The 23,745-nt window shown below is 32.7% G+C and overlaps 2 protein-coding genes and 1 long non-coding RNA gene across 4 annotated transcripts; 1 reads left to right on the top strand and 2 right to left on the bottom strand.

The window, feature by feature from the left end:
- The first annotated feature begins 9,432 nt into the window (after positions 1-9,432).
- On the top strand, positions 9,433-10,923 carry LOC105804452 (transcription repressor MYB5). The gene is made up of 2 exons (XM_012637083.2): positions 9,433-9,731; positions 10,011-10,923. The coding sequence occupies exons 1-2, from the start codon at positions 9,433-9,435 to the stop codon at positions 10,663-10,665; spliced, it is 954 nt and encodes a 317-aa protein (XP_012492537.1). The 3' UTR covers positions 10,666-10,923.
- Positions 9,578-15,599, bottom strand: LOC128034525 (uncharacterized). Of its 2 annotated transcripts, none has more exons than XR_008190581.1 (3): positions 15,252-15,599; positions 10,285-10,594; positions 9,578-9,717 (listed from the first exon to the last, which is right to left on the bottom strand). It is a non-coding gene; the product is annotated as an uncharacterized LOC128034525 (long non-coding RNA). The 2 variants fall into 2 exon arrangements; XR_008190582.1 differs by having other exon boundaries at positions 9,988-10,594.
- Positions 15,600-19,432: 3,833 nt separating this feature from the next.
- Positions 19,433-20,860, bottom strand: LOC105804453 (L10-interacting MYB domain-containing protein-like). The gene is made up of 2 exons (XM_012637084.2): positions 20,224-20,860; positions 19,433-20,109 (listed from the first exon to the last, which is right to left on the bottom strand). Exons 1-2 carry the CDS (start codon positions 20,569-20,571, stop codon positions 19,993-19,995), a joined length of 465 nt encoding a protein of 154 aa, XP_012492538.1. The 5' UTR covers positions 20,572-20,860; the 3' UTR covers positions 19,433-19,992.
- Positions 20,861-23,745: the final 2,885 nt, after the last annotated feature.

The raw sequence follows: 23,745 nt of genomic DNA on the forward strand, positions 1-23,745 counted from the left end.
GACTGTCTCGCCTCAGCCTGTCAGCCACCTCTCTCTGGTGCTCTCTGCGCACGACCCATACCATTACCACTTTTGGCCTGTCCACGGCCCCTCGGTGGCTGCTGCATTACTATCTACGGCTGTGTCGTACCAATATCCAAAGATTGCATTTGATCGGCCTTCAGTAGACACCCTAATACGGTGCTCCAATGATCCACACCGCAAGCATGCCCTAGTCCTTCTCCAACACTGGCCCTAATGGCGTCTACCACAACCAGTACGTGGCTGCAGTCCAATAACAGTAACAGGGGGCCTAGCTCTAATCGGCCTATCAGCTCTGACCTTTTTCTTAGGCCTTTGTATAGAACTAGAGGGCTTCGAATCCCTATTGTTCTTACCACTCCTGCAGTCACTGTTCTGGCGCTCAGCGTACTTAACCTCCTTGGTGATCTTCACATTCTCCACCAGTGCAGAAAAATCACGCTTCCTCTGTGAAGCTATCATGACTCTCAAATTATCTCTGAGCACATCTTCAAAACAAATACATCACTCATACTCAGAGGTCACCATACCTCATGTATAGCGGCTCAGTCGCAGAAACTCGGCTTCATACTCGACCACTGATCGATCTCCCTGAGTCAGATTCAGGAATTCCCTTCTATGGGCATCCACGTAGCTCGCCCCCACATATTTTCCCTAGAAGGCTGTCTTAAAGAACTCCTAGGTCAGACGTTTGGGCTGAATGCCCTCCTTAACAGTGAGCCATCACTGATAAGCCTCATCACGTCGCAGTAAGACTGCGCCCTTTAATTTCTACTCGGAGGTGCAATCTAGGTCACCCATGATCCTTTTCGTGGCCTCAATCCAGTACTCAACCACATTAGGGGCAACCCCAGTGATACCCTTGAAAAGCTTAGCTCCATTGAACCAGAGTCATTCTGTAACCAACCCATGGCCCCCAGATCCAGTATTAGGCCCAGCGACCCTCTCCAATATCCTCAACATAGCCTGGGACAATGCGTCGTCCCCAGCCATGCGAACATGAGACTCAGTCTCAGTAGCAGGCGACACGGGCGTCCCACTCGTGTCCAAATTCAGTATATCACCCAGGGAAGAGGACTCAGATCGAACCCCTAATACGACCTCTACCTTGGCCTTGAGTACCACGTCTACGAATACCTCGTATACTCATGTCTATTCGGATTTATCTGTATTACAAATTTTTATACATCAGTTTCAATTTTAGTATTTACTAGTAAATGTTTTATGTAAACAATTTCAGTAATTCAGAGTGATTTTTATAAATCGCAGTCTCTATCAGTTTTGCGACAGTCTCAATATATACTATCTAGAGTGTTTTCATGGTATACTACCTACAGTAGTTTCAGAATATCATAACATATATCAATTTCGGAATATCATAGCATGTATCAGTTTCAGAACACTTACAGGATCAACACCGGAGACTTGGTGCACCACATACTCTGTAGAAATATTTCAAATCATTTAAAAAACTAATTTTTCAAAGACCAAGTTTAAAACCCATAATCTACAACCGATTTTTGTAACCTGGCTTTGATACCATTAAATGTAACACCCCAAACCTAGCCTAGACATTATAGTCATATCTGGCAATGTCACACGATAGTATTTTTGAAACCTCGTTGTTACGATGAAAATATTCAATGTTATTATCTTTAGTAAACCTTTGTTAGAACTTAGGAAGTCGTCTTTATTCATTTAAAACATTTGTTTTGAAACATCCCTCATTGCGGAAGCTTTAATAAAACAATCTAGGTGATTATGCGTTTAGAAACTACTTTAACTTTTTGAAAAATCGAATTTCTTACACCAGTAATTATAAATCCATAAAGTAAAATAAATTAAAACCCAAAATTTAAAACAAAAGTCCCAGAAGGCCTTAAATTACAACCCAAATAATCAATAATAATTAAATCATAAAACGTAAATTGAAAACCATGAAGTCCAAAAATTATTGTGGTCATCGCTGAGTCTTACGTCACACCGACCCGTCTAAGTCTGGGGATTACCTATGCACGTTAAACAAAAAAGGGTGAGTTTACGTAAACTCAGTGTATAATCCCGTACAAACAAACAAACAATCAGTATTCACAGTGCACAGTTGAACAATCTTGGAACTAAGCCCTCTTCAGTGTCAGTGACAGTTTGGGCTTTAGCCCATCTCAATACAATGTCAAAAATGCAGTAGGGCTTTGGCCTATCACAGTATCAGTAGCAGTGGCAGTTACGCAGTAGCAAAATCCTACCCAACCAGCCTCTACACACCATCTCCGTCCAACCCTACACTCCATGTGAAGATATAATCAACCCACCTATCCCTACACTCCAAGTGGTACCGAATGTGGCACAAAACAGTAGTTTACAGTTGAGCTGCCAGTAAATTAGGCTCAAAGCCTTTCAATACACCTGCTCCGAATAACAACCCCCAACCCAATGTAATGTAACATACCATGGATGATATGCTACTATGCAATTTCAGTACATATATTCAGTTTAGATATTAACACGCTCAGTACAGATATCATTCAGTTAATTTCACACATTTAGGGGTCTAAGTAATGCTTACCAACCTTATAGTAGGTTTACAGTCGACTTGGGCGACCCGTGCAACCATAGAAATATTTCGGTAAAAATAGGCCCACACGCCCGTGTGTGCCCACTCGGCCCAAATTAGCCTTGGCCGTATGATCCATTTTTAATGTAATCCATGCTAGCTAAATATTCATATATGTTTTCACTATTTACTTATATGTTCATTCAGAGCTGTCTACTTGAGTCATTGTCACTAAATTATTTATATCTTAAGCTATAGAATTCCAAATTAAGATTCGCTTGATGTTTTCAAAACTAGGATCAAATACCTTTCTACCATAAAATTTTCAGAATTTATAGCTTATCAAATAAGTACAGTAAAATCTTCAAATTTATTCTATTATGCTATTTGACAACTTCAACCTTTCCTTCCTAAAAATTATTTACCTCTTAGTATGAAATTTGGATGATGTTTCTGTTTGTGTCTCTTGAAAATAGACTCATTAAGGATTTAAACGTATAAATTTAAGCCCTAATTATTCTTTTTACAATTTTGATGTTTTTCAAAGTCAAAATAGGGGAACCCAAAATCATTCTGACATTGTCTCACAAATTTTATTATATCTCATAACTTACAATTTCATTGCTTACAATGTTTCTTCAATGAAAAACTAGACTAAATAAACTTTAATTTCATATTTTATTCAACATCTAACTCAATTTCCACTATTTTTGATGATTTTTCAAAGTTAGACTACTGCTGTTGTCTAAAACTATTTTAGTGCAGAATGTTGATTTTCAAGTTTATAACACCCTTATTTCCTTTCTTTACAATTCTTCTTATTATTTTCTCTTATTTCTCTTATTTTTTGACAGCAAACAATTTCAACTTTTCACTAAATCCCATTTTCTACATTTCGGGTACACACCTAGTATCGTTTCTGTGCGTAAGCACTCCTAAGCCTCCAGAACCTAAAAATCGACCAACATATCTCCAGATTAATCACTTAATTCATTTTTAATCAACCAATTTTGGAAGGAAGTTTACTAAAAACCTAATAAAACCCTTACCTCACTTGAGTAACCACGACTTCGCACAATCACAACGTCGATTCAAAACCACCAACCCCTTGATTAACTCCTAAACACCAAAAAGGAATTCCCTTTTCAGAGATTAACCAAGAACGACTAATAATAGACAAAACGATTACCTACTGAACACACGCAACCAACGATGAACAACCAAATCAATTGGTAAATAAAGAAAAAAACAGAAAGGGAAAAAATAATGGAAATTTCGGCAGTAATTGGGGGAACGAATCGGCAGATGAGGGAAAAAAAGAAGAAGAAGAAAACATCAGAAAAAGTTTGGGGAATTGGAGAGAAAAATCAAAACTATTTTTTTCTGCAACAAAAAGATAATCAAATTATTTTTTGATAACCTCTCCCTTAATATCTCCTAAAATCACTCCCTATTAACCCACTAAAACACAACTACTCAGAATTTTGCCCCAACACAACTTTTAGCCGAAATTAGAGCAAAAATATTGTCTCCACGCCATCATAGAGAATTGAACACAGGAGTTCCAACACTTCAACGCTCCACTTAACTACCAAACCAGCAGGCCCATTTTGATATAAACTTACCAACAATTAAACTTAATCCCTTTGCACAAGGTTAAGGATTTATTTATAAAAATACCAAAATCTGCCCAAGTAAGGCTTGAACTTAGGACCTCACACACACACCCAGAACACTTAACCACTAAAGATAATAGATATTTGTGTCATATTTTCACAATAACGAAACTAGAAATTTTGGGGCGTTACAATTTTTGTTTAAAATTTGATAGAATGCTAGTTTGGTATCGATTTTTTACTAGTATTGATACTTATTTTCCAAAATATCGATACCTGCGATGTCGTAGCAATACCTATGTGGGTTCTTTATAATTTTATCAAATGGTCCCTAAGCATGTTTTTAAATTATTTCTAATGTTGACTAAGGTATGTTAAGTTGTTTTAAATTTTTTCTAAGTTGTTTAAGACTCATTACTCCTCTAAATATTTGAAAGTGACCATGGTTGCATGTATTTGATGCTATGTGAATAAGTATGAATTCGATGTTTGATGTAGTGTCTTGTTACTAAGGCTCAACTACCGGGCCGAGTATAGGATGTTACATTAGACGTGAGCTTGATGATAGTAAAGAATAATACTTGGTACCTAAACGAATTGAAAAGATATAATTTTGATTAAGTGTTTATTACTTTAGATATCAAAACCAAGTTTTTTTTTTTGGAAAAAAATTTAAAACTATGGTTTTTCCCTTAAACTTATTTTTCACTGCATTTTTCAAACTCGATTTTCTAACACTTATCGGCTATAACTTAGCTAAACAATTAAGATTTACATGACATGTAAAAAAATCATCTATGTCATCGAGCAAAATGTGTGTCACAACGGGGTGGTTATCAGTAGCGAGACAGATTTCTTCTTTGTTCAAGTCGTGGTTCCGGCTGCTCCTCTTCTTCACTTTCATCATCACCTTCACCCTCGTGTATATGTTGTGGTTCCTACCCCTAATTTTCTTCACCTTCATCTGTGGTTGATTGCGATGTGCTCCTCAGTTGTCATCGTGTCTCCTTATTCTACAAACAAGTGGTTACGAAGATGGTTCCGGAGCTGGTTGTGAAGATGGACCACCTTGGTAGAACAATGATCCAAAGGGTGTTTGCGACACTACCGGCGTAAGCGTATAAGTATATTGGGTGATGACAAAAAATACAGACTTCTCATCAGTGCCACAAACATAGTCGGCGTATACGTCATCGTCGGAATCGTCGTCTGATACTTCGATGGCATTAACATGTAATATGGTGGGTACAGGTGTGGTGGTCCAAAAATAATACTTAGAGATGGTGTAGAAAAAAGAAAATATGGTGCAATATGTGGTGCTTATGTAAAAATGGTGGGCTTAGTAAAAGAACCAGAATAAGTTGAGCCATACTGGCCGAGGGGTGGTGCGGCCATCAGTGCCTCTTCTTTCATTGGTGCAAATGATGGCCCCGCCTCGGTAGTTTCTCCAAACCTTGGATTCTTAGGCACTCGTCGTGGCCTCCTCATATAACATTTCCTACCCTTCACCTCCTTCAATAGTAAATATGACTTGCCATGACGTCTAAACCATGGCCTGTACTTTGGACCATAAGCTAATTCTCGAGCAATAATAGGTTTGCGATTAGGTATAAAGTCGTACCTATGGTTCCAAATGTTGATATATTGCACGTGGAATGTAACTCAAATTTCATCGGTTCTCCCCCGCATGTCGATATTGTGTAAATCTTTGATGTCTTAGGGGTGCTGGTGGAATTGTTTACCCAAACCCAAACTATTGCATAACTCTATCAAATTAATGCATCTCCATCATAGCATACACTACCAATGGCACCTTTACGTGCTAGATTTTTGGATTCACCAAGAATTCGGACGAGATGCATGCTTGAATTCTTAGATCGGAGTATGACATTCATTCAAACTATAGTACAATAATAATTTTAATTATATAGTTACTATTAATTTTAAAATCAACTATGTTAATATTATATAATTAAAATTTTAAAAATAGATATCTCCGCTTCCAATCGTTGATCTAACAAGAACTGTATATCTTGAAGCTCTTCCGGTAGTCCTACATAACTTGGCCCATGGTTCCATCTATTGAAATAATATGATAACAAATAATTTAAATTTTAAATAATTTTTATTATGGTAAATTTTTTATCTAATAAATTTTTCATTGTTACGAGTGGGAATGTATAAGGGTAGTTCACTCGATGATGTAAAAATGATAGTCGGTACCACTAGGGGTGAGTATTTGATAGAGTCAAGTCGAATCGAGTAAAAATTTTTTGAGTTAGTTGAGTTGACGAATCCTATTTTAGCAACCGAATTCAATTTGAATTTTTTTCGAATCGAACCAAATCGAGTCAAAAAATTTCGAGTCAAGTCGATTCGAGTTAACATTTATCAAAACAATATAGTTTTGCCTTTCTTATTCGAATTTTTGGATAACTCAAATTATGTAATTCAGATTCGAGTTAAACCAAAAAAAATGATTTTTATTCAAGTTAATTCGAATAACTCGAATAACTCAAACTATTTAATTCAAAATTTTAATTTTTTATCAAATTTTTCGAATCAAATCGGATTTTATTCACCCCTAGGTACCATGCCCATGATTACAATAGGAGCATGCAACCATCTATTTTAATTCTCTGTGATTGCGTCGCCCTACACATCTCCCAGTACAATATCGCCAACACAATTGACCCCCAACCGAGTCAGCGTACTTCTCTAAAGTCCACAAGCTTTAGGAACCACCTTAAATGGACAAGATTTCACAATTTACCGGGCATTAAAAGACCCTCAATAATCCTAAGGATGTATGCCCGAGTGTGTTGTTCTCTTTCAACTTCACTCAGTTCCGCATCAAGCCCAACAAATCTATCCGGGCTCCATAAATTGTGTCCAGAACCCTCCCTAAAAGTTGCTTGCATACATCTCTCCAATCGGCAACGACAATTGATCCAGTAACTAGCGGCCCATCCAACGGTAACCTGAGCTGTAATTGTATGTCCTCAAGTGTGATAGTACTAGCCACATGGAAGATTGTCTCGAGCCTTCATCTTTCCACCAACGCGCCTATAAGTGTAGGGTCCAATTTATACCCACTACCCATACGGGCCACGTGCAAAAATCTTGCATCTCTCAAGTACGGTTCAATTAAAGACGATGGAAGAGCGGATAGATTGTGAATATACGTTTCCAAAATTTTCAATATAACAACAAAATATTAAATTAAATTAGATTAAATATAATAAAAAAATTTCTTACCATTTGCAATTGAACGGTCGAAATGTGCTTCTCATCCAAATGAATTAGAGAATTTGCCATTAATAATTTGAATAAATACAGAAAAAAATTGTATTACAAAATTAGTTTTTAAAAAAAACCTTAATACAATTTTAATAAAAAAAAATGAGAGTTGAGAGAGTATTGAAAATGAACTGAGAGAGAATTTAAAGTGATTTGAAAAAGTAAAAGAAATTAAGGGTTTAAATAGGAAAATAAAATAGATATAGGGAGCTGTTGGAATTAGACTGTTGAGGGTAACCGTTGCGTGGTAGCTATTAGGGAAAAGGGGTCCAGCTAACCCAAAAAATTTAAAAAAAACCGACTTAATTCAATAATTTTTCATAATTTTTAGTATTTTTGGATAATTCACCCACCTCATCTTACTCGTTTTCTTATCCAAAATAAAAGTGCAAAATGATGAACTGCCTCAGCTCAACTTTTTGTTTGAAGAGTTTGACATGTCAGCATGTCAGCATGTCAGCATGATAGCCGCCCATTCAAGCAGAGTCAACAATATACTAACTATAGTGGAGAGATAAATTAATTTAATTCAACGTAATTTTATATAAATTATATACGATTTTTGCTTTTACAAATTATACATGTAAATTAAAAAAATATTTATTTGTTATAATAGATTTTAAGTCAATATATAAAACAAATAGCATTTTTAATAAAATTTATATTTTAAATTTTTTATTCTTTTAATATATTTTAAGACATATATCTACTTATAAAATCTAAAATTACTAAAAAAATTCTTTTCCAATATAAGAAAAATATAAACAAATCTGAAATGTTAGGCAGACAAAGGATGTAATTATATATTTTATTTTAAAAAGTAATTTAATAAAATAATAATATTCAGATATAATTAGAAAAATAATTAATTTTATACAATGTGTCATAAAATTAACAAGGCAACGGAAAATCTTTTGTTTTTTTTCCGTATTTGACCTAAAAGGAGATAGAAAATAATACTTCATGAAATGCATATGGTTCGTTGATTTTCAACGTCTTCAAAATCCATTAACAGACGGTACCATGTTTCCTAATATATATATATATATATATAATTAAAAATTTTCATATAAAAAGTTGACTATAATACTAAGGAATCAATGAAGTATTACTTTCTTAAATAAGTATTTATATAGTATGGTATCTAATTCAATTTTTCATCAAAATAAACCTTTATTAAATAAAACAATTTATTTAAAATTTTATTTAGCTATCAATTATCGATTAATTATATTTATTCTAATATAAATTAAAATTTAATTGTTTATTAAAATTAAATAAAAATATAAAAATACATAAAAGAAATATCTATTCCAAAAAAGAAGCATAATTACATATATAAGAATAATTACAATCAAAATCAACATTACAAAGTACAATTAAATTAATAACCGAGATGGATCTAAAATTTCAACTAGAATAAATAAATTTAAACAAAATTCAATCAAATAAAATTGAGTTTGAATAAAAAGAAAACCATATATTAGAATGATCATAAAAATCACAATATATAAAAGGACGTTTCACTCTACTTTTAATTTCCCAAATAATTTCTCTTTTCTCCATACATTCAAAGATTTTTAACATTTTGGGTTACTTGAAAAATAAATTGAATTAGAAAAACATATTAAATAAATTGGATAAGAAAATATATTAAATAAGAATATAATATTATTTTTATTTTAAAAATGAATGAGATGTTTGGTTGAAACAATTTTAATTCCTTCCAGGTTTCGCTTAAAATATTCGTATATAGTCTCAGGCTATCTCTTACTCTTTCCTCTTTCAGCACGTTCTTTCTTTATCTTTCCTCATTTCGGTTCCTATCCTATAAAATCCTAAACTTTTGATATCTTCCATTTCCCAGCAAAACAACCAATCCAAAAAGAATCCCCCAAAGCAAAAACTCAAGAAAAAGGATCATATATAGTTGAAGAAATCATGAAGAACCCAAGTTTAGTCGGTAATTCAACAAGCAGCAAGGGTACTCCTTGTTGCAGCAAAGTTGGGATAAAGAGAGGACCATGGACGCCCGAAGAAGATGAAGTATTAGCCAACTACATCAAAAGGGAAGGCGAAGGACGATGGCGGACTTTGCCTAAACGAGCTGGTTTGCTTCGATGCGGTAAGAGTTGTCGTCTCCGGTGGATGAATTATCTCCGACCCTCTGTTAAACGAGGTCGTATTGCTCCCGATGAAGAAGATCTCATTCTTCGCCTTCATCGCCTGCTCGGTAACAGGTACCCAGATTAACAATATTAATCCATATATCTCCAACATTCAACAACAAACACTGTTTTCTCTGCTTTTTCTAATGATTAGGGTAAGAACGTGCAGAAATAGATCGAATTTTTGTTTGGGTTTTGTGTTTTACACGCTATTAAATCGGGGATCATGTTTAAAATTATTGATAAGAAGCTAAATTTAAGGTTTTTGTGTTCATTTCTTTAGGGTTTTATTTTAAATACTGTATAGTCTCTTATTTAGGGTTCTTACTTGTTCCATTTTGAATCTTGCAGGTGGTCACTGATAGCTGGTAGGATTCCAGGGCGTACAGATAATGAAATAAAGAACTACTGGAATACCCATCTAAGCAAGAAGCTGATCAGCCAAGGAATAGATCCAAGAACCCATAAACCATTGAACCTTATTACCCATAAATCACCACAGATTAATCATGATCCTGTTCCAAAATCAAACCCTAGCCCCCCTATCCCTAATCCTTCTGTATTAGCATCAAAAACCATTACCATTAAAACTACAAACACTACCAAAGATGGTACACCGACTAACCTGGAACATGGGTATCAGCAGCAATCTCAAAACCAACAGGTTGATAAGAGCATGGAGAAACGGCATTATACTGAAAGTGCAACTCTTATCATGGGGGAACCAAGCAGCCATGGAAACGAAGGGGATCATATGGAAAATTGCAATGAAGATATGTTCTCCTCGTTTCTAGATTCATTGATTAATGAAAACTTGCTTGTTAATCAACACCCAGTAGAGCAGCAACCTAATAATTTGGTGGCACCGGCAGCAGCAGCCGCAGAATCTTCTCAGAACTTGAGTCATGGCGACATGTGGGAAACCGAACTCATATCTGCAATGGTTGGTTTTGGGAATGAGCCAAACTCTTTCAACAATCATTATCATTATCTGCATCAACTTTAGCAGATCAAACTGCAAATTTATATGCATATTGAAATTAGATGTTTTTAGATTTTCTACGTTTGCTTGTATTTATTTTTCCTTTTTCTTTCTTTCATTGCTCGGTTGTGTTAATGTTATGTACTCATTTTATTTGTATGCTTGCACCTACAATGAAAGTTTGTAGTCTTATTCGTAGTGTCTATTAAAATGTATCAATCCCTAAATCTGTAATTTCCTACAGAAATTAATGAAATTATTGAAGCAAAAGGTTGAGTATTACTTCCTATGAGTTGGCTCAATATTCCACTGCTATTTCTTCCACCCCTCTGTGAATATATGTAATATGTATACGTATGTGCATGTGTGCGTATAAGTTCCAACTAATACAAAGAAATAGAATGTCTAGATTGTGTGACAGACTCTATTTTGAGGAGTTCACCATCTATACTACGTGTTTGGTTTCTTTTAATATATAGAAGGGGTTATATCTTGGGAATAAGAATATATAATTGTTATTGTAAATGAGATTCAGACTCCAAATATATTACGAATCGATTTAAGTCTTTAAGTTGGACATATTATATTACATTGATTTGCTCATTCAAGATTTATCAAATATATATATATATATATATATATAACTACGTATTAGATTTTCCCAACCATATGCTAGTGGAGACAATAAATTGAACTCATGCATGCTCCATACAAAATTGCACAATGTTAACATTATTACATCATGCATAGACTAAGTTATTAGATGAAATGAGTTTTTTTCTTTTTAATGTTATTTTGCATGTAAATAATTTCTTTATATGTGTTATCGAAATTAGCATTAATTCCATACTTGAGAGAGAAATCATGTTTTTCTGAATGTTTAAGTTATTAGTTATTTTAATTTTAATATTTTTTTCTAAGAAAGAAAATTTTAAAATTTGTAATTCACAAAATCATTCATGGTTTTTAAAATTTGGTTCAACGTTACTTAAGTCTTTAAGATCGAAAGAAGAATCGACATGTATTCTAAAAGACGAGTTCTCCCCTCTTAGCGACATTTCACTAAGAAAGTGACGTTGAAAATCTTTCTTTCTTGTAGTCATTTAGCTGCTTAGATATCCATATAGAATACGATGGGGGAGACTAATAAGGTGACATTCGCTAACCAGTTGCATGGTTGATTCCCAAAATTTTGCAAGCAAATATCAAAGAGCTGTTTGGAGTTGAGAAAACTCAAAACGTTATATAGGTATTAGCTACCGCCATCTTGCAATGAGTCACAGACATATACACTGTATAGTTTAAGGGATAAAAAATTTTAATTAGAAAACTGCCATTGATCGATTTGATTGTTAATAAATGCTAATTTAGTTGATGGAAGTTACACATGACATGATATGTGGGCATATATTTTTAAAAGAATTATTAAAAATGCACATCCAAAATAAACCTAGACAAATAAACGTTTAAATTCATTTATTGGATTTATTTTGAGTATGGTTAAGAATATTATAAAATTATAAAAGTAAGTTCAAAAAATATAAAAAAAGTGTAAAAACAATCGATTACATGTATGATAGGATAAAAAAATATCATGCTTCATTTAGGGCAAATATGTTGATTCAAATTTGACTTTCCATCTACTTTGAGGAAAGGAAAATGTATCTTCTCATCTCTGCCACTCTTTATCCCAAAAATTAAGCCTAAAAGGCCCACCAATTGAACTTGTTAAGCTTTCGGTTACTGAAAAATAATTCTTATGAAAATCAACATCAACATCTCTTTTTGTTTTGTTTTGAAACATTTAATGATCAAATAATTTTCATTTTTAACATGTTTCAAATACTCTGTAACAAAGCAAAAAAAAATGATGAAATAATGTTCATTTTAGAATATTTTGAATTATGTATAGAATGAAATGAATGTCCTAGATTTTTATATAAATTTGGACATTCTTTTATTTAAATTTATTTTAACGTGTATTTTCTTAAAAAATTAAATATGTGCAAATTTTGATTAGTCACATTAGAAAGATATAATTGATTTTTGACACTGAAAATTTAATAAAATAATTTTCTTTTAAGAGCTTAACAACTACAATTTTTAATCATTAAGCCTTAGATACATATTTATGGAAATCATTTTTAATATTTTTGAATACCCCATCTCAACCGATTGGATCGTGAGCACATGATTTTGTTTATCCAAGCTGACCCATAACTCTATACATGAACAGCAGCTTTACTCAAAATTATTAATATTTAATATTCTAAAAAAGTCTTTAAATGAATAGGCTGTGTTCAATCGAGCCCTTGTACTTGTATTTAACCATTTGATTTTTACTCAGCCTTTCATTTATTTGTTTAATTATTTAATATATGTTATAGCATTTTTAATAAATTAAAAAAAAAGATTAGAGGAAATAGTTGCAATTTAGTTGCGTGGAAGCAAGAGAAGAGAGGCTATTCTTTTAACACCTTTACTTAAAGTATGCTGACAAACCAATCATAAAAAAAACAGAGAGGCAACTTGTGGCTAATTACCACTACATAATTAAGACTCGAAACATAAAGTAAAACATGTTTGTGTCATGTTTCATCAACAAACAAATTAATACATAATTATTATTATTATTATTATTATGTTTCCGCCACATAAAAAATACGTTAAATTCCCCAAGGAAAAAATTGATATTTTCAATTTAAAATCATTAAAAATTTATACAAAATTATATAAAAATTATAATTGAAATTTACAAAAATATTATAAAAAGTAAAAAATATTAAAAGTTATTGACAATATTAAAAAGTAGAAAATTAAAAGAATTAGATAAATTTAAAGATATATATATATATATATATATATATATATATATATATATAGCCTCTGTTGTCATTTTATTTGCCATATCAACCCATTTCCCAACCTTAATTTGCATCTCATAACACTTCCTTGCTACTTTGATGGATCAACACAATAAATAGCTTTAGGGATCAATTTTTTTTGTAATTTTAATAGGTATTGTATTGTCAACAATGGTTAGTGTGGAAATAAAAATGATTTTATAATTTTTCATATATTTTTTATTTTTATAGTTTCTATGCTTTTATAGTATTTTGTAAATTTTAATAATTTTATAGGGATTTTAAATATTTTTCATAATTTTTTAGTTTTCGTAATTTATATAATTTTTTTATTTTCATATTTTTAATATATTTCTGCAATTTTCTTTAATTTTTATAACTTTTAATTTTTATATATTTTTCCTTATTTTAAATAGAAAATATCAATTTTGTCACGTAGCACAATCTACATGATACATGGTGAAAATAACTCAAAATAGAAAAAATGGTACCATTGACTTTAATAATAAGAAAAGCTTAATTGATGGAAAATCTAATGTTTAAGAGCTCATTGAGTACTTTTTTTTCAATGGCTTAATTGATAATTTCCTTTAGCTTAAAATATTTTAATAGCTAGGACAAGCTACATCCTATTAAAAACAGTAAATTAAATCAAACAAATGAATCAATTAATAAATTAATATATAATTAACAATTTTAATATAAAATTAAATTAAATATAAATATTGATAAACTTGATATTTTAAAATTTTAGAAATCGATTCGTAATCATAATCTTGAAATGTATATGTAATTTTATTTAGAAAAAATAAATGACAAGTTTAAAATTGAAGCAGCTACCAAAGCAATAGTAAGAACAGACACTAAAGGTACGACCCCAAGCGTAGTAGGTTAGGTGGGTGAAGAAGGCAAGACTGGCAGGTGAATTTTGAGAAGTAGGTGGGCGGCATGCATGCATGCCCAATGCCCTACCATTTTTGTGGACGTCAATTCATCCGATACTTGGTTACTTCCTTGTGGACCTATTTGGGCTTGGGTTTTAATGTGATAGCCCTAAGACACGTTTTTCGGAACTTTTAAGATTTCGTACATAGTTTATGCAAAAATCCATAATATTTTTCAATAGTGAAAGGGGTCGGAAAAACTGAAAGGAAGTGTGGGCGATGGCCAACCTGGTAGCCGCCCGCTCCAGCAGGGAAATAGAGCTCCAAGCTTCTTCCACAAAAGGTTTTTCTCAACAAATCTACTTAGGTATCAAACATACACCCATCTTATTATTGGTGCGTTCTCAAGAGATTTTTTGACAAATGAAAATATTATTATTTTACTCTCTCTCTTTTTTGCATTTAATTACTTTTAGTACTGAATGCAATAAAAAAAAGTACTAATGGCGGTACAATATCACAATGGTACTTTATTTCTTTAAATATCACTACAAACTTATTAACATTTTCCTAAAAATATGTTGTTAGAATAATCATATACCATTAGATAAATAAATGCACATATATATGAAAATTATTGGCATTGTGATTGTATAGGGACTGACCTTCCTTTAGAATTTTTTTTATATTATAATAAGAACTATTCACAGTAGCAAAATAAATAATCTAAATGGAAAAGAATTATATAGGATAAAAGTTAGAAAGTTGTGAGCTTTTCACTATCACCATAACATTTCTTTTCAAAGGAAAAAAGCATACAAGGAACTGTATATGGGTGTGTGAGATTGCCTATCAAACTAACCTGGAGAAATGAAGCTTTCTATCAATGCTGTTTCCGCCGATCGTCGGAGCTGTACTGATAAGCATCGGACCTCTTCTATCAATACCAAGTTACAACTATTTTCCTAGTGGGAGGGGAAATGCATGGAAAGATGGTAATACACAAAAATCAGAAAGCAGCCAAAGATTATGTTTGAGTTGCAACAGGTAATAAATAGAAAAAGAAGAAAACCCCAGGAAAATTGGAGGTGAAAGGTGTAATGATTTTCTCGTGAAGGCGCATGAGGGTTAGATTTACGGACTTCAACAACCAAACCCTTAGACCACCCTGCATGCTTCCCTGCCTCAACCTACCCTTCTCCTTTTCCAACCCCCCGTCGCATGCTGCCTACCATTTTAATGGAGCTAATTACCGACTTATATTAATGTTAATAATTATGTACTGCAAATTTTCTGGAAATTAAGAAGACTAGAAGCAATAAATAAGCAAATGGCTTGTTACCCCGAATAAAATTATGCGAATGAACTCTAGCTTGTTTTAGAAAGACAGGTGGCTTACGGCGATGATTGCTGCAGTTTTGTCAGTATGCATGGTTGATGAGGACTGAAGTTGTTTTTAATAACAAATTTTCTTTAATATAAGAATATAACTTGTATATTTATGGTGAAATCAAGATAATTATGTTGGATAGGCGATCAAAAACTAAGATATGTTTACGGAATCAGAAGGGTGGCATACTGGAATTACCCTAATGCAGGATCGATAGTTCATCAGATTAAAAATAACAGTGTAACTGTTGAGAAGTTAGAGAGAATATTAAGAATGAACTTTCATCTATCTCCTCTCAATTAACTTACAAGTAATGACATTATATAGCTAAATTGTAAACTATAACTACTTACAAACTGGTTAACTATTTTTACAAACTAACAGCTAACCACTGCTACTAATTTCTAACTAATTACAGTTTCTTTCTTCAACACTCCCCCTCAAGTTGGTGGTTGAAATATGTTTTTAACCCCAAATTTGCTCATCAAGTAATTATGCTGTTGAATTCCCAAGGCCTTAGTAAGGATACCTGCAATCTGATCTGTTGAAGATACATGTTCTGTTTGTATCAATCTCGCTTGTACCTTCTCTTGAACAAAGTGGCGATCTATTTCAATGTGCTTAGTTCTTTAATGGAATACAAGAGTGATAGCTATCTGAATGGCTGACTTACTGTCACTGAAAAGTTTAACTGGAGTTACATTCCTTATTTCTAGTTCTTCCAATAGTCCAGTTAACCAAACTATTTCTGCTACTATCATAGCCATGCTTCTATATTCAGCTTCAGCTGATGATCGTGCAACAGTGTTTTGCTTCTTTGACTTTCAAGACACCAAAGAATCTCCTAATTTAATGCAAAAACTTGTCACTGACCTTCTCGACATTGAGCATGAAGCCCAGTCTGAATCACAATAGGCCACCATTTGGATATCCTTTGAAGCTTTGAATAACAAGCCTTGCCCTAGTTCTTTCTTCACATATCTCACAACTCTCAATGCTGCTTCAAGATGTGAATTCTTAGGCTGCTGCATAAATTGACTCAAATGTTGCACTGCATAAATAATGTTTGACCTGGTATGAGTCAAATAAAACAATCTTTTAATTAATCTCTGATAAATTGTCTTGTCTTCAATCAGGGAATCACCAGAATTCTACTGTAGTGTTTCATCACACTCAACTATAGTGAGCTTTAAATTATGATCTAGAGGAGTTGGAGCAGGCTTAGCTCTTCCTAATCCTGCATCTTCAATAAGCTCCATGGCATATTTCCTCTAATTCAACAAAATTCCCTCTTTTAATCTTAGAACTTCGAATCCAAGAAAATACTTCAATTTTCCCACATCTTTCATTTTAAAATTCTGATTTAATATGCCTTTCAACTTAGCAATCATCTCCTCATTATTCCTAGTGATCATTAAATCATCCACATATATCAACATGACTAATAAACTATCACCCTTCTTTTTTGTGAACATAGAGTAATCAAACTTAGGGCTAGTTTGAATGGGCGGTGTGTTTACCTCCGGTGAGGTTAAAAATAGCGGTGGCAGTGAGATTAGTTACTGTAGCGATGAGATTGGATACTGTAGCGGTAAGATTAGAAATAATGGTGGAGTGTATGTTTGGATTCAAACGCAGCTATAGCGGTGAGGTGAGAATAAAAAATGACTATTAAGGATATCAGATTAGAATTGATATATAATAGAAGTTTTTTAAATTATTTTACTTTTTTAAAATTATTAAAATATGTGAATTTATAAATTCATTTAAAAAATATTAAAATGTATTTTCCAATATTTTAATGAATTATATAATCAATTTAAATTATTAATTAGATAAAATGATAATTATTTTAATTTTTATAGTTAAATATTTTTTTATAACAATGATAAATATTATTGTCACAAATAATAACATTATACTTGGATAAAATTTTGAAGTATCTAAACGGATGGTTTTTAATAAAAAAATATAATAACATAAGACATAACAAGTTTCATTATTACTAGAAATTAGGTTATGATACAAAATGTTTTTACAAATATGGATTCATTAAACTAGTTGCAATGGTTTCCCTTAACATCGTGATTTCAAGGTCACTTTATCTGTTAGAAGAACTCATTCACCTCTGTCAAACTGGCTTGAAGAGACTGGCATGTCGGGTATATTCTCAAATTCTCGAAAATCCTCATCATTTGACCAAGCATGTCTTCGAATGTAACTATGTAAAACCATTGTTGCAATAACTATTAAAACTTGCTTGTTGAATGAATAACTTGGAATATCTCTTAATATTGGCCATTTTTTTTCCACACTCCAAATGTTCGTTCAATCACAGAGCGTAACGAAGAATGGGCATGATTAAAGATTTTGTTTTCTCCAGATATTTGATGATTACCTCGACGAAAATCAGGTAAATGATATCGTTCCCCCTATATAGACCTAGAAAATCTGCCATTTGTGGATATACTGAATCCACAAGATAATATTTTCCTACAAAAGAGTAAAACATAATATCAAGTTTAAAAATAATTTAAAAATTTTAATATTTTTTTATGTAAAAAGTAATTAAAAAATTAAAGTTCAACCTGGTGGAGGGTGTGGAAACTTCAACTCTTGTTTTCTAAGTGCTTGCAAAAAAATTCTACTATCATGTGTTGTTCCTTCCCAACTAGGAAATGCAAAAATAAAGCACATGTTGAAGTCACAAACTGCCATAATATTTTGAGTTGGTTCACCTTTCCGTCTGATATAAGGTATTTGACAAGAAGGTGAAATGCATGCTTTTATGTGTGTTCCATCTATTGCCCCAATACAATCCTTTAAAATAAATACAAGTAATAAGATAAAAGTTAGAAATAATTTATATTTTAAAAATATAAAGATTGTGTAAATATTATCTTAAAGTGAGGCCAATATCTTGTATCATGTCGAATATGGTTCGGTACTTCCTCGAATTGACCTTCAGTGGGTTTAATCGTGTCTATTCCCATTCGAGCAAATATATGCAACATATCAGTAAAAATTCGACTAACAGTTTCTCCAGATTGTTGAAATCGCTCTGTTGCATTTGAATTTGATTCTCTATTTCCAAGAATGTACAATGATAATGCTAACTTCTCCATCGCTGATACTTTCCCATTCTTTAAGCCATAATTTGTTTGCAAATCATGCAACAAGATGTGAAATATATCTTTTAACATCCTAAAACTATTCATGCAACGATCATCGTGCCCATTTAATACTTCTTCCACCCACATTTGACCTGTATAATTTGAATCCATACGCGGTTGCATAGTGAAATAAGTTTCATGGTGTACCAATACACTGCTTAACACATACTTTTCCTCTTCATGATAATTGTTGTTCTCAACTTAGGTAACAATTGTGGCTATTCTTCGTTGAGCTTCTTCACTTAATTCAGGAGTATCATAATTCATATCAAAACTATTATACATATTGTTAAATTCATCCATAACCCGAAAAAGTAATCAAATGAAAATAAATCCTTTAAAATCTCGTGACATTCTATACAACACAGAAACTTGATTAAAAGCATAGCATAAAAATACCAAACATAAAAAGTATCATACATTAGTTTTACATACAAAAAAGTAGTATAGTTATACTACAATAATAATTCTAAAGAGCTTATGGTGGAGGTGGTTGATGGTATGGTTGGAAGGGAAATGAAGATGTTGCTACCAAGGATGAAAATGATGCAATTGGATTTTGTTCAACATACTCACGTCGAAGCCACCAAATCCTATCATCTGCATCTAAGTTCAAAAACACTTCTCGTTTCACCGGTATTTGGAACATTTTGGTGGCAAAATAGTACAGTTCATCGTTTTTTGGAATTTCATCTCCCAAAGCACGCAAAGCATCCATTGCATTTGAAATAGTATATTGAGAGTGAGGAAAAATAATTTCATTCACTGACTTCCTTGGACTAGCCATACTCTCACACAATTTCTCAATCTGAGTAGTTAATGTATTTCTTGATGATTTTCTACTTGAACTTGATTTTTTTTCCTTTACCGTGTACAGCCTCAAGTGTTTGCTTTCTTCGATTAGAAATTTCATGAGAAGGGTTTGATGGTACCTCATCAGGAGGAATACATTCATTCTCGTTACTATGTTCATCTGAATCACCAAATCCCTCATTAGGTGCATCATCTCCCATAGGAAGCCCACTTGGAAGAACACCAGACTAAGGTGCCCATGCGTTCTCTCCGGTGGCTACAATGCCACCAAACATTTGCCACATTAACTCATTCAATCGTGGTTCAATTCCTTTCTTCTTAAATCCTTTAAAATCAGGATTTTCCTACATAACATGTTAAATGTTAAATGTTAAATGTTATACTAAGATTTTTATAATTGTAAATTATTAATTTCAATAAACTTTATGCATTAAAATAATGATAAAGTGAACACTAACCTGTATTTTTGCAGCCCACCATTCTTCGGTAGCATCGATCGTCTTTTTAGATGGACACCATCCAATACCTGTGGATTCCTTAAGCAACTCCCTCCATAACCTCCATTCCTTTTTTAATGTATCCCACTTATTTTTCAATTGAGGTTTTCCATAATTTTTTTGTGTTTTTGCTTGAAAAAGAGCAATGACATTTTCCCATCCTTTTGAGTTTAGATGAGTTGTCAGTCTATTACCAGCATTGACTTTATTCACGCAAAGTTCACAAAATATCAACGTCAGCTCATTATCCCAAACAGCTTTTGTTGCTAAGTTACTATCTCCCTCCACAAAATTTCGTGTCTTTACCATCTATTGTCATTTATATAATTCAGTCAATGTGCTAGCATTCACCAAGAAGCATAGAGCAAATATATAGTCTATAAGTTATATTAGACGTCTCCCAATGCTAATCTTTATCTAGCCACACCCAAAAAAAACAAAAACACTTTACAACCTAAGTTTACCGGCACCTCAATTGAAAGCTTCAACTTAATGAAAAAAGGGGAAATAAATGCAACAAAAATATAATATTCAAGTCTCATATTTACTCCATTTCTGATTCTCTTGGACACAAGACATATTTATATGGATATCAAACTTAAGTCTTTGGGGAAAACTGATATAATTAAAGAAAAAATCTGCAAGAAGCATTGGTTCACGTTTATTGCTTAAAAATCTATCTACAATACAATTTCTTCATGTTTCTATCAAATAAATACGGGGCCTTTGGGCCTTTGGCTACAAGCACTGATATGTTTATTTAATATGAGTTGTCAATGTTACTTTCACTATATATTAGTTTTATTAATTTTGTATTCACTATCATATTTATTATCATTTGCACTATTATATCTTTATTTCCATTGAATTACTATTGTTAAACTTTTCACTTCTATATACATATATGCAAATTATATGTATGTTTGTATATGTGTCCACTGCATGTGAGAGATAGGACACGTTGCGCTCTGTACTGTGGTTTTCAAGTTTGCTTTTCTTTCTTCTAAGAGTAGTCTATCTGATCAAATAAGGGATCGGACCGCTCCTGGTGTTCGAACTAGTCATTAATGGTAAGCTTCATTGGTATCTGTTCTTTTTTTTGGTATGCGACCACCGAGACTGAAGGTGGAAAGTCGAAATCTTCTTTTATTATTATGCATTCTATATGTGCTACAATTTACATTCATTTTGTTTTTTTCTCTGCTCTTTCTCTCCCACTTGTTACTATAATCCCGAAACAAGTAAAGTAAGGATCCATTTGTTTATTTTCGTGCAAATAGTTTTTTTCTTATTCTGTCTAAAATGGCATTTTCCTTTTTTTATCTCTTTATGGATGAGCTTCACCGGGCAGTGGCTCCATTTCTTACTGCGTCGGGGGGCATCCACAATGGAGTTAATCCACCACCAGGTCGGCCCTTCTGGAAGCTACCCTTGGCTAGTCTCTAAATGCTTGCCCGATAGTTGTTTGATAAAATGCCTGAGAAAGGTTGCTTGCCGAATGAGTTTAGTTTTGGGATTTTGGTTCGTGGGTATTGTAGGTTTGGCCTTGCTAATAAAGGGTTTGAGCTTTTGGATTTGATGAGAAGTTCTGAGATTTTGCCTAACAGGGTATTTTTAACTTGATTGTTTGCACTTTCAATGGTTTGAGCGACACCGATGGTCCATCATTTAGAAGGATAGTTGTAATTTTAGAGACTATTGCGAAATATAGATCACGTGTTGTGATGTTGGATCTTGAATGTGATGATTTGGTTAATGAAATGTTCAGTACATTTTTTTCTATTGTAAGGTATGTTTTATTCCATTATTTATTTAATGTTTTATTCCATTATTTATTTAATTTCAAGAACCGTTTACTCATCGGTTCTGCTTACCAAAAAGTATGCATTGCATGTAACATGAGTGCTTTTGTTTTTGTTGAATGTAGAATTTTGAAATGGCTTTATGGTAGTACCTAAGATATGCCTGTAACCTCTTTTTGTTCATTGTAGTATCTTGAGCATATCTATTTGTGTGTGCATGTCTGTCTTGTGGTTGGGTTGGTACTTGAAAGTTCCATCTTCCCTTAAGTTGCTTTTATAGTAAGAATCGCATGTTGTTTAAATCCTTTTCTGTATGTTTTGAATTATCTTGGTGGAGGACTGATGTTAACTACATATTGCGGGATGATCATCTAGAAAGTGTTTTATCACTATGCAAACAATCATGATTGTGGTGTTAGAAGAGAGTGAAGATGTTTGAGATGATCTTTTACTTGTTATATTGTCTGCATTAGGTCATAATAAAAGTGTAAGAATTTCATATTTGCTATTGGCTTATTGCTTACAAATTGTATGGTTGCTTATATTTATCCCCCAAGGATTATAATTCTGAAGGAAATTGATTTTTGGAATCTATAATCTCAGGGTGTTACTCAAGCTGCTAGGAGACTTGCTATGAATGTCATAGAGTAGTGTTCAAAAAAACTTGAAGCTGGAATGAAACAGATTCTTATTTCAGTGATGTCTGGAGATAATCAATTAATAAAAAGTGAAATTGATTATCATGAAGTTATCTATGGCATTTATCATTGTGCTCCTCAGATATTGTCAGGAGTTGTCCCATACCTCATAGGAGAGCTGTTGGTATGAACACAAAAATTCTTTTTCATTTCTACTAATACTTAACTGCTTTATGATTTTGTCATCTATGTGAAGACATATTTATTTGTTGTTTTTGAGAATTTTTGTATATTCTAAAATAATTCTTATAATCTTTTCGAGGATGAAATGCTTGTGGTTTAGAGAGTTTAGGTTCAGCCTTTGCGAAAATGGGGGCTTTTTCTTTTTCTTTCCTTCCTATTATGGATTTGTCATAGTTTAATCTTAAGTTTTGAAAATGAGTTCAAAGATGGTTGGAGTTGATTGACAGTTTCTGAAGTTTATAAATTATAAATTCTAATATATGTAGGCTGATCAATTAGACAGTCGTTTGAGAGCTGTGAGATTGGTTGGATCCCTTTTTACTCTGCCTGGTGCTGATATATGTGAAGCATTTCAGCCAATATGTTTAGAATTTTTGAAGAGGTTGACTGATAGAGTTGTCGATGTTAGAATGTCTGTCCTCGAACATGTTAAGAACTGTTTGTTGTTAGATCCCTCTAGACCTGAAGCTCCTCAAATAATCTGTGAGTTTCTTTTGATTTTTCTTTTCTCAAAATATATAGTTATTTATGTTAGTTCGCTAATTTTGACATTGTTCTAAATTTTCTAGCTGCCCTATGTGATCGGCTTTTAGACTATGATGAAAATGTTCGAAAGCAAGTTGTGGATGTAATTTGTGATATTGCTTGTCATTCTCTTGTTTCCATTCTCGTTCAGGCTGTGAAACTAGTTGTAGATCATTAATTCATGATTGATTTTTACTTTCCTTCATGTTTTCTATTGGACCTTGTGTAATTTGTAGGAGTCACTTAATTAGTGTTCTATGCAAATCAGGAAAGAT

Source organism: Gossypium raimondii, chromosome 11 (assembly GCF_025698545.1).
Source record: "Gossypium raimondii isolate GPD5lz chromosome 11, ASM2569854v1, whole genome shotgun sequence".
In the NCBI taxonomy this organism is placed as follows: Eukaryota; Viridiplantae; Streptophyta; class Magnoliopsida; order Malvales; family Malvaceae; genus Gossypium; species Gossypium raimondii.

Excerpts from the sequence above, each read along its gene's own strand:
- LOC105804453 (XM_012637084.2), bottom strand. The coding sequence starts at position 20,571 with ATGGTAAAGACACGAAATTTTGTGGAGGGAGATAGTAACTTAGCAACA. Across the intron at positions 20,110-20,223 it reads GGTGGGCTGCAAAAATACAG|GAAAATCCTGATTTTAAAGG; the intron begins GTTAGTGTTCAC and ends CATGTTATGTAG.
- LOC105804452 (XM_012637083.2), top strand. The coding sequence starts at position 9,433 with ATGAAGAACCCAAGTTTAGTCGGTAATTCAACAAGCAGCAAGGGTACT. Across the intron at positions 9,732-10,010 it reads CATCGCCTGCTCGGTAACAG|GTGGTCACTGATAGCTGGTA; the intron begins GTACCCAGATTA and ends TGAATCTTGCAG.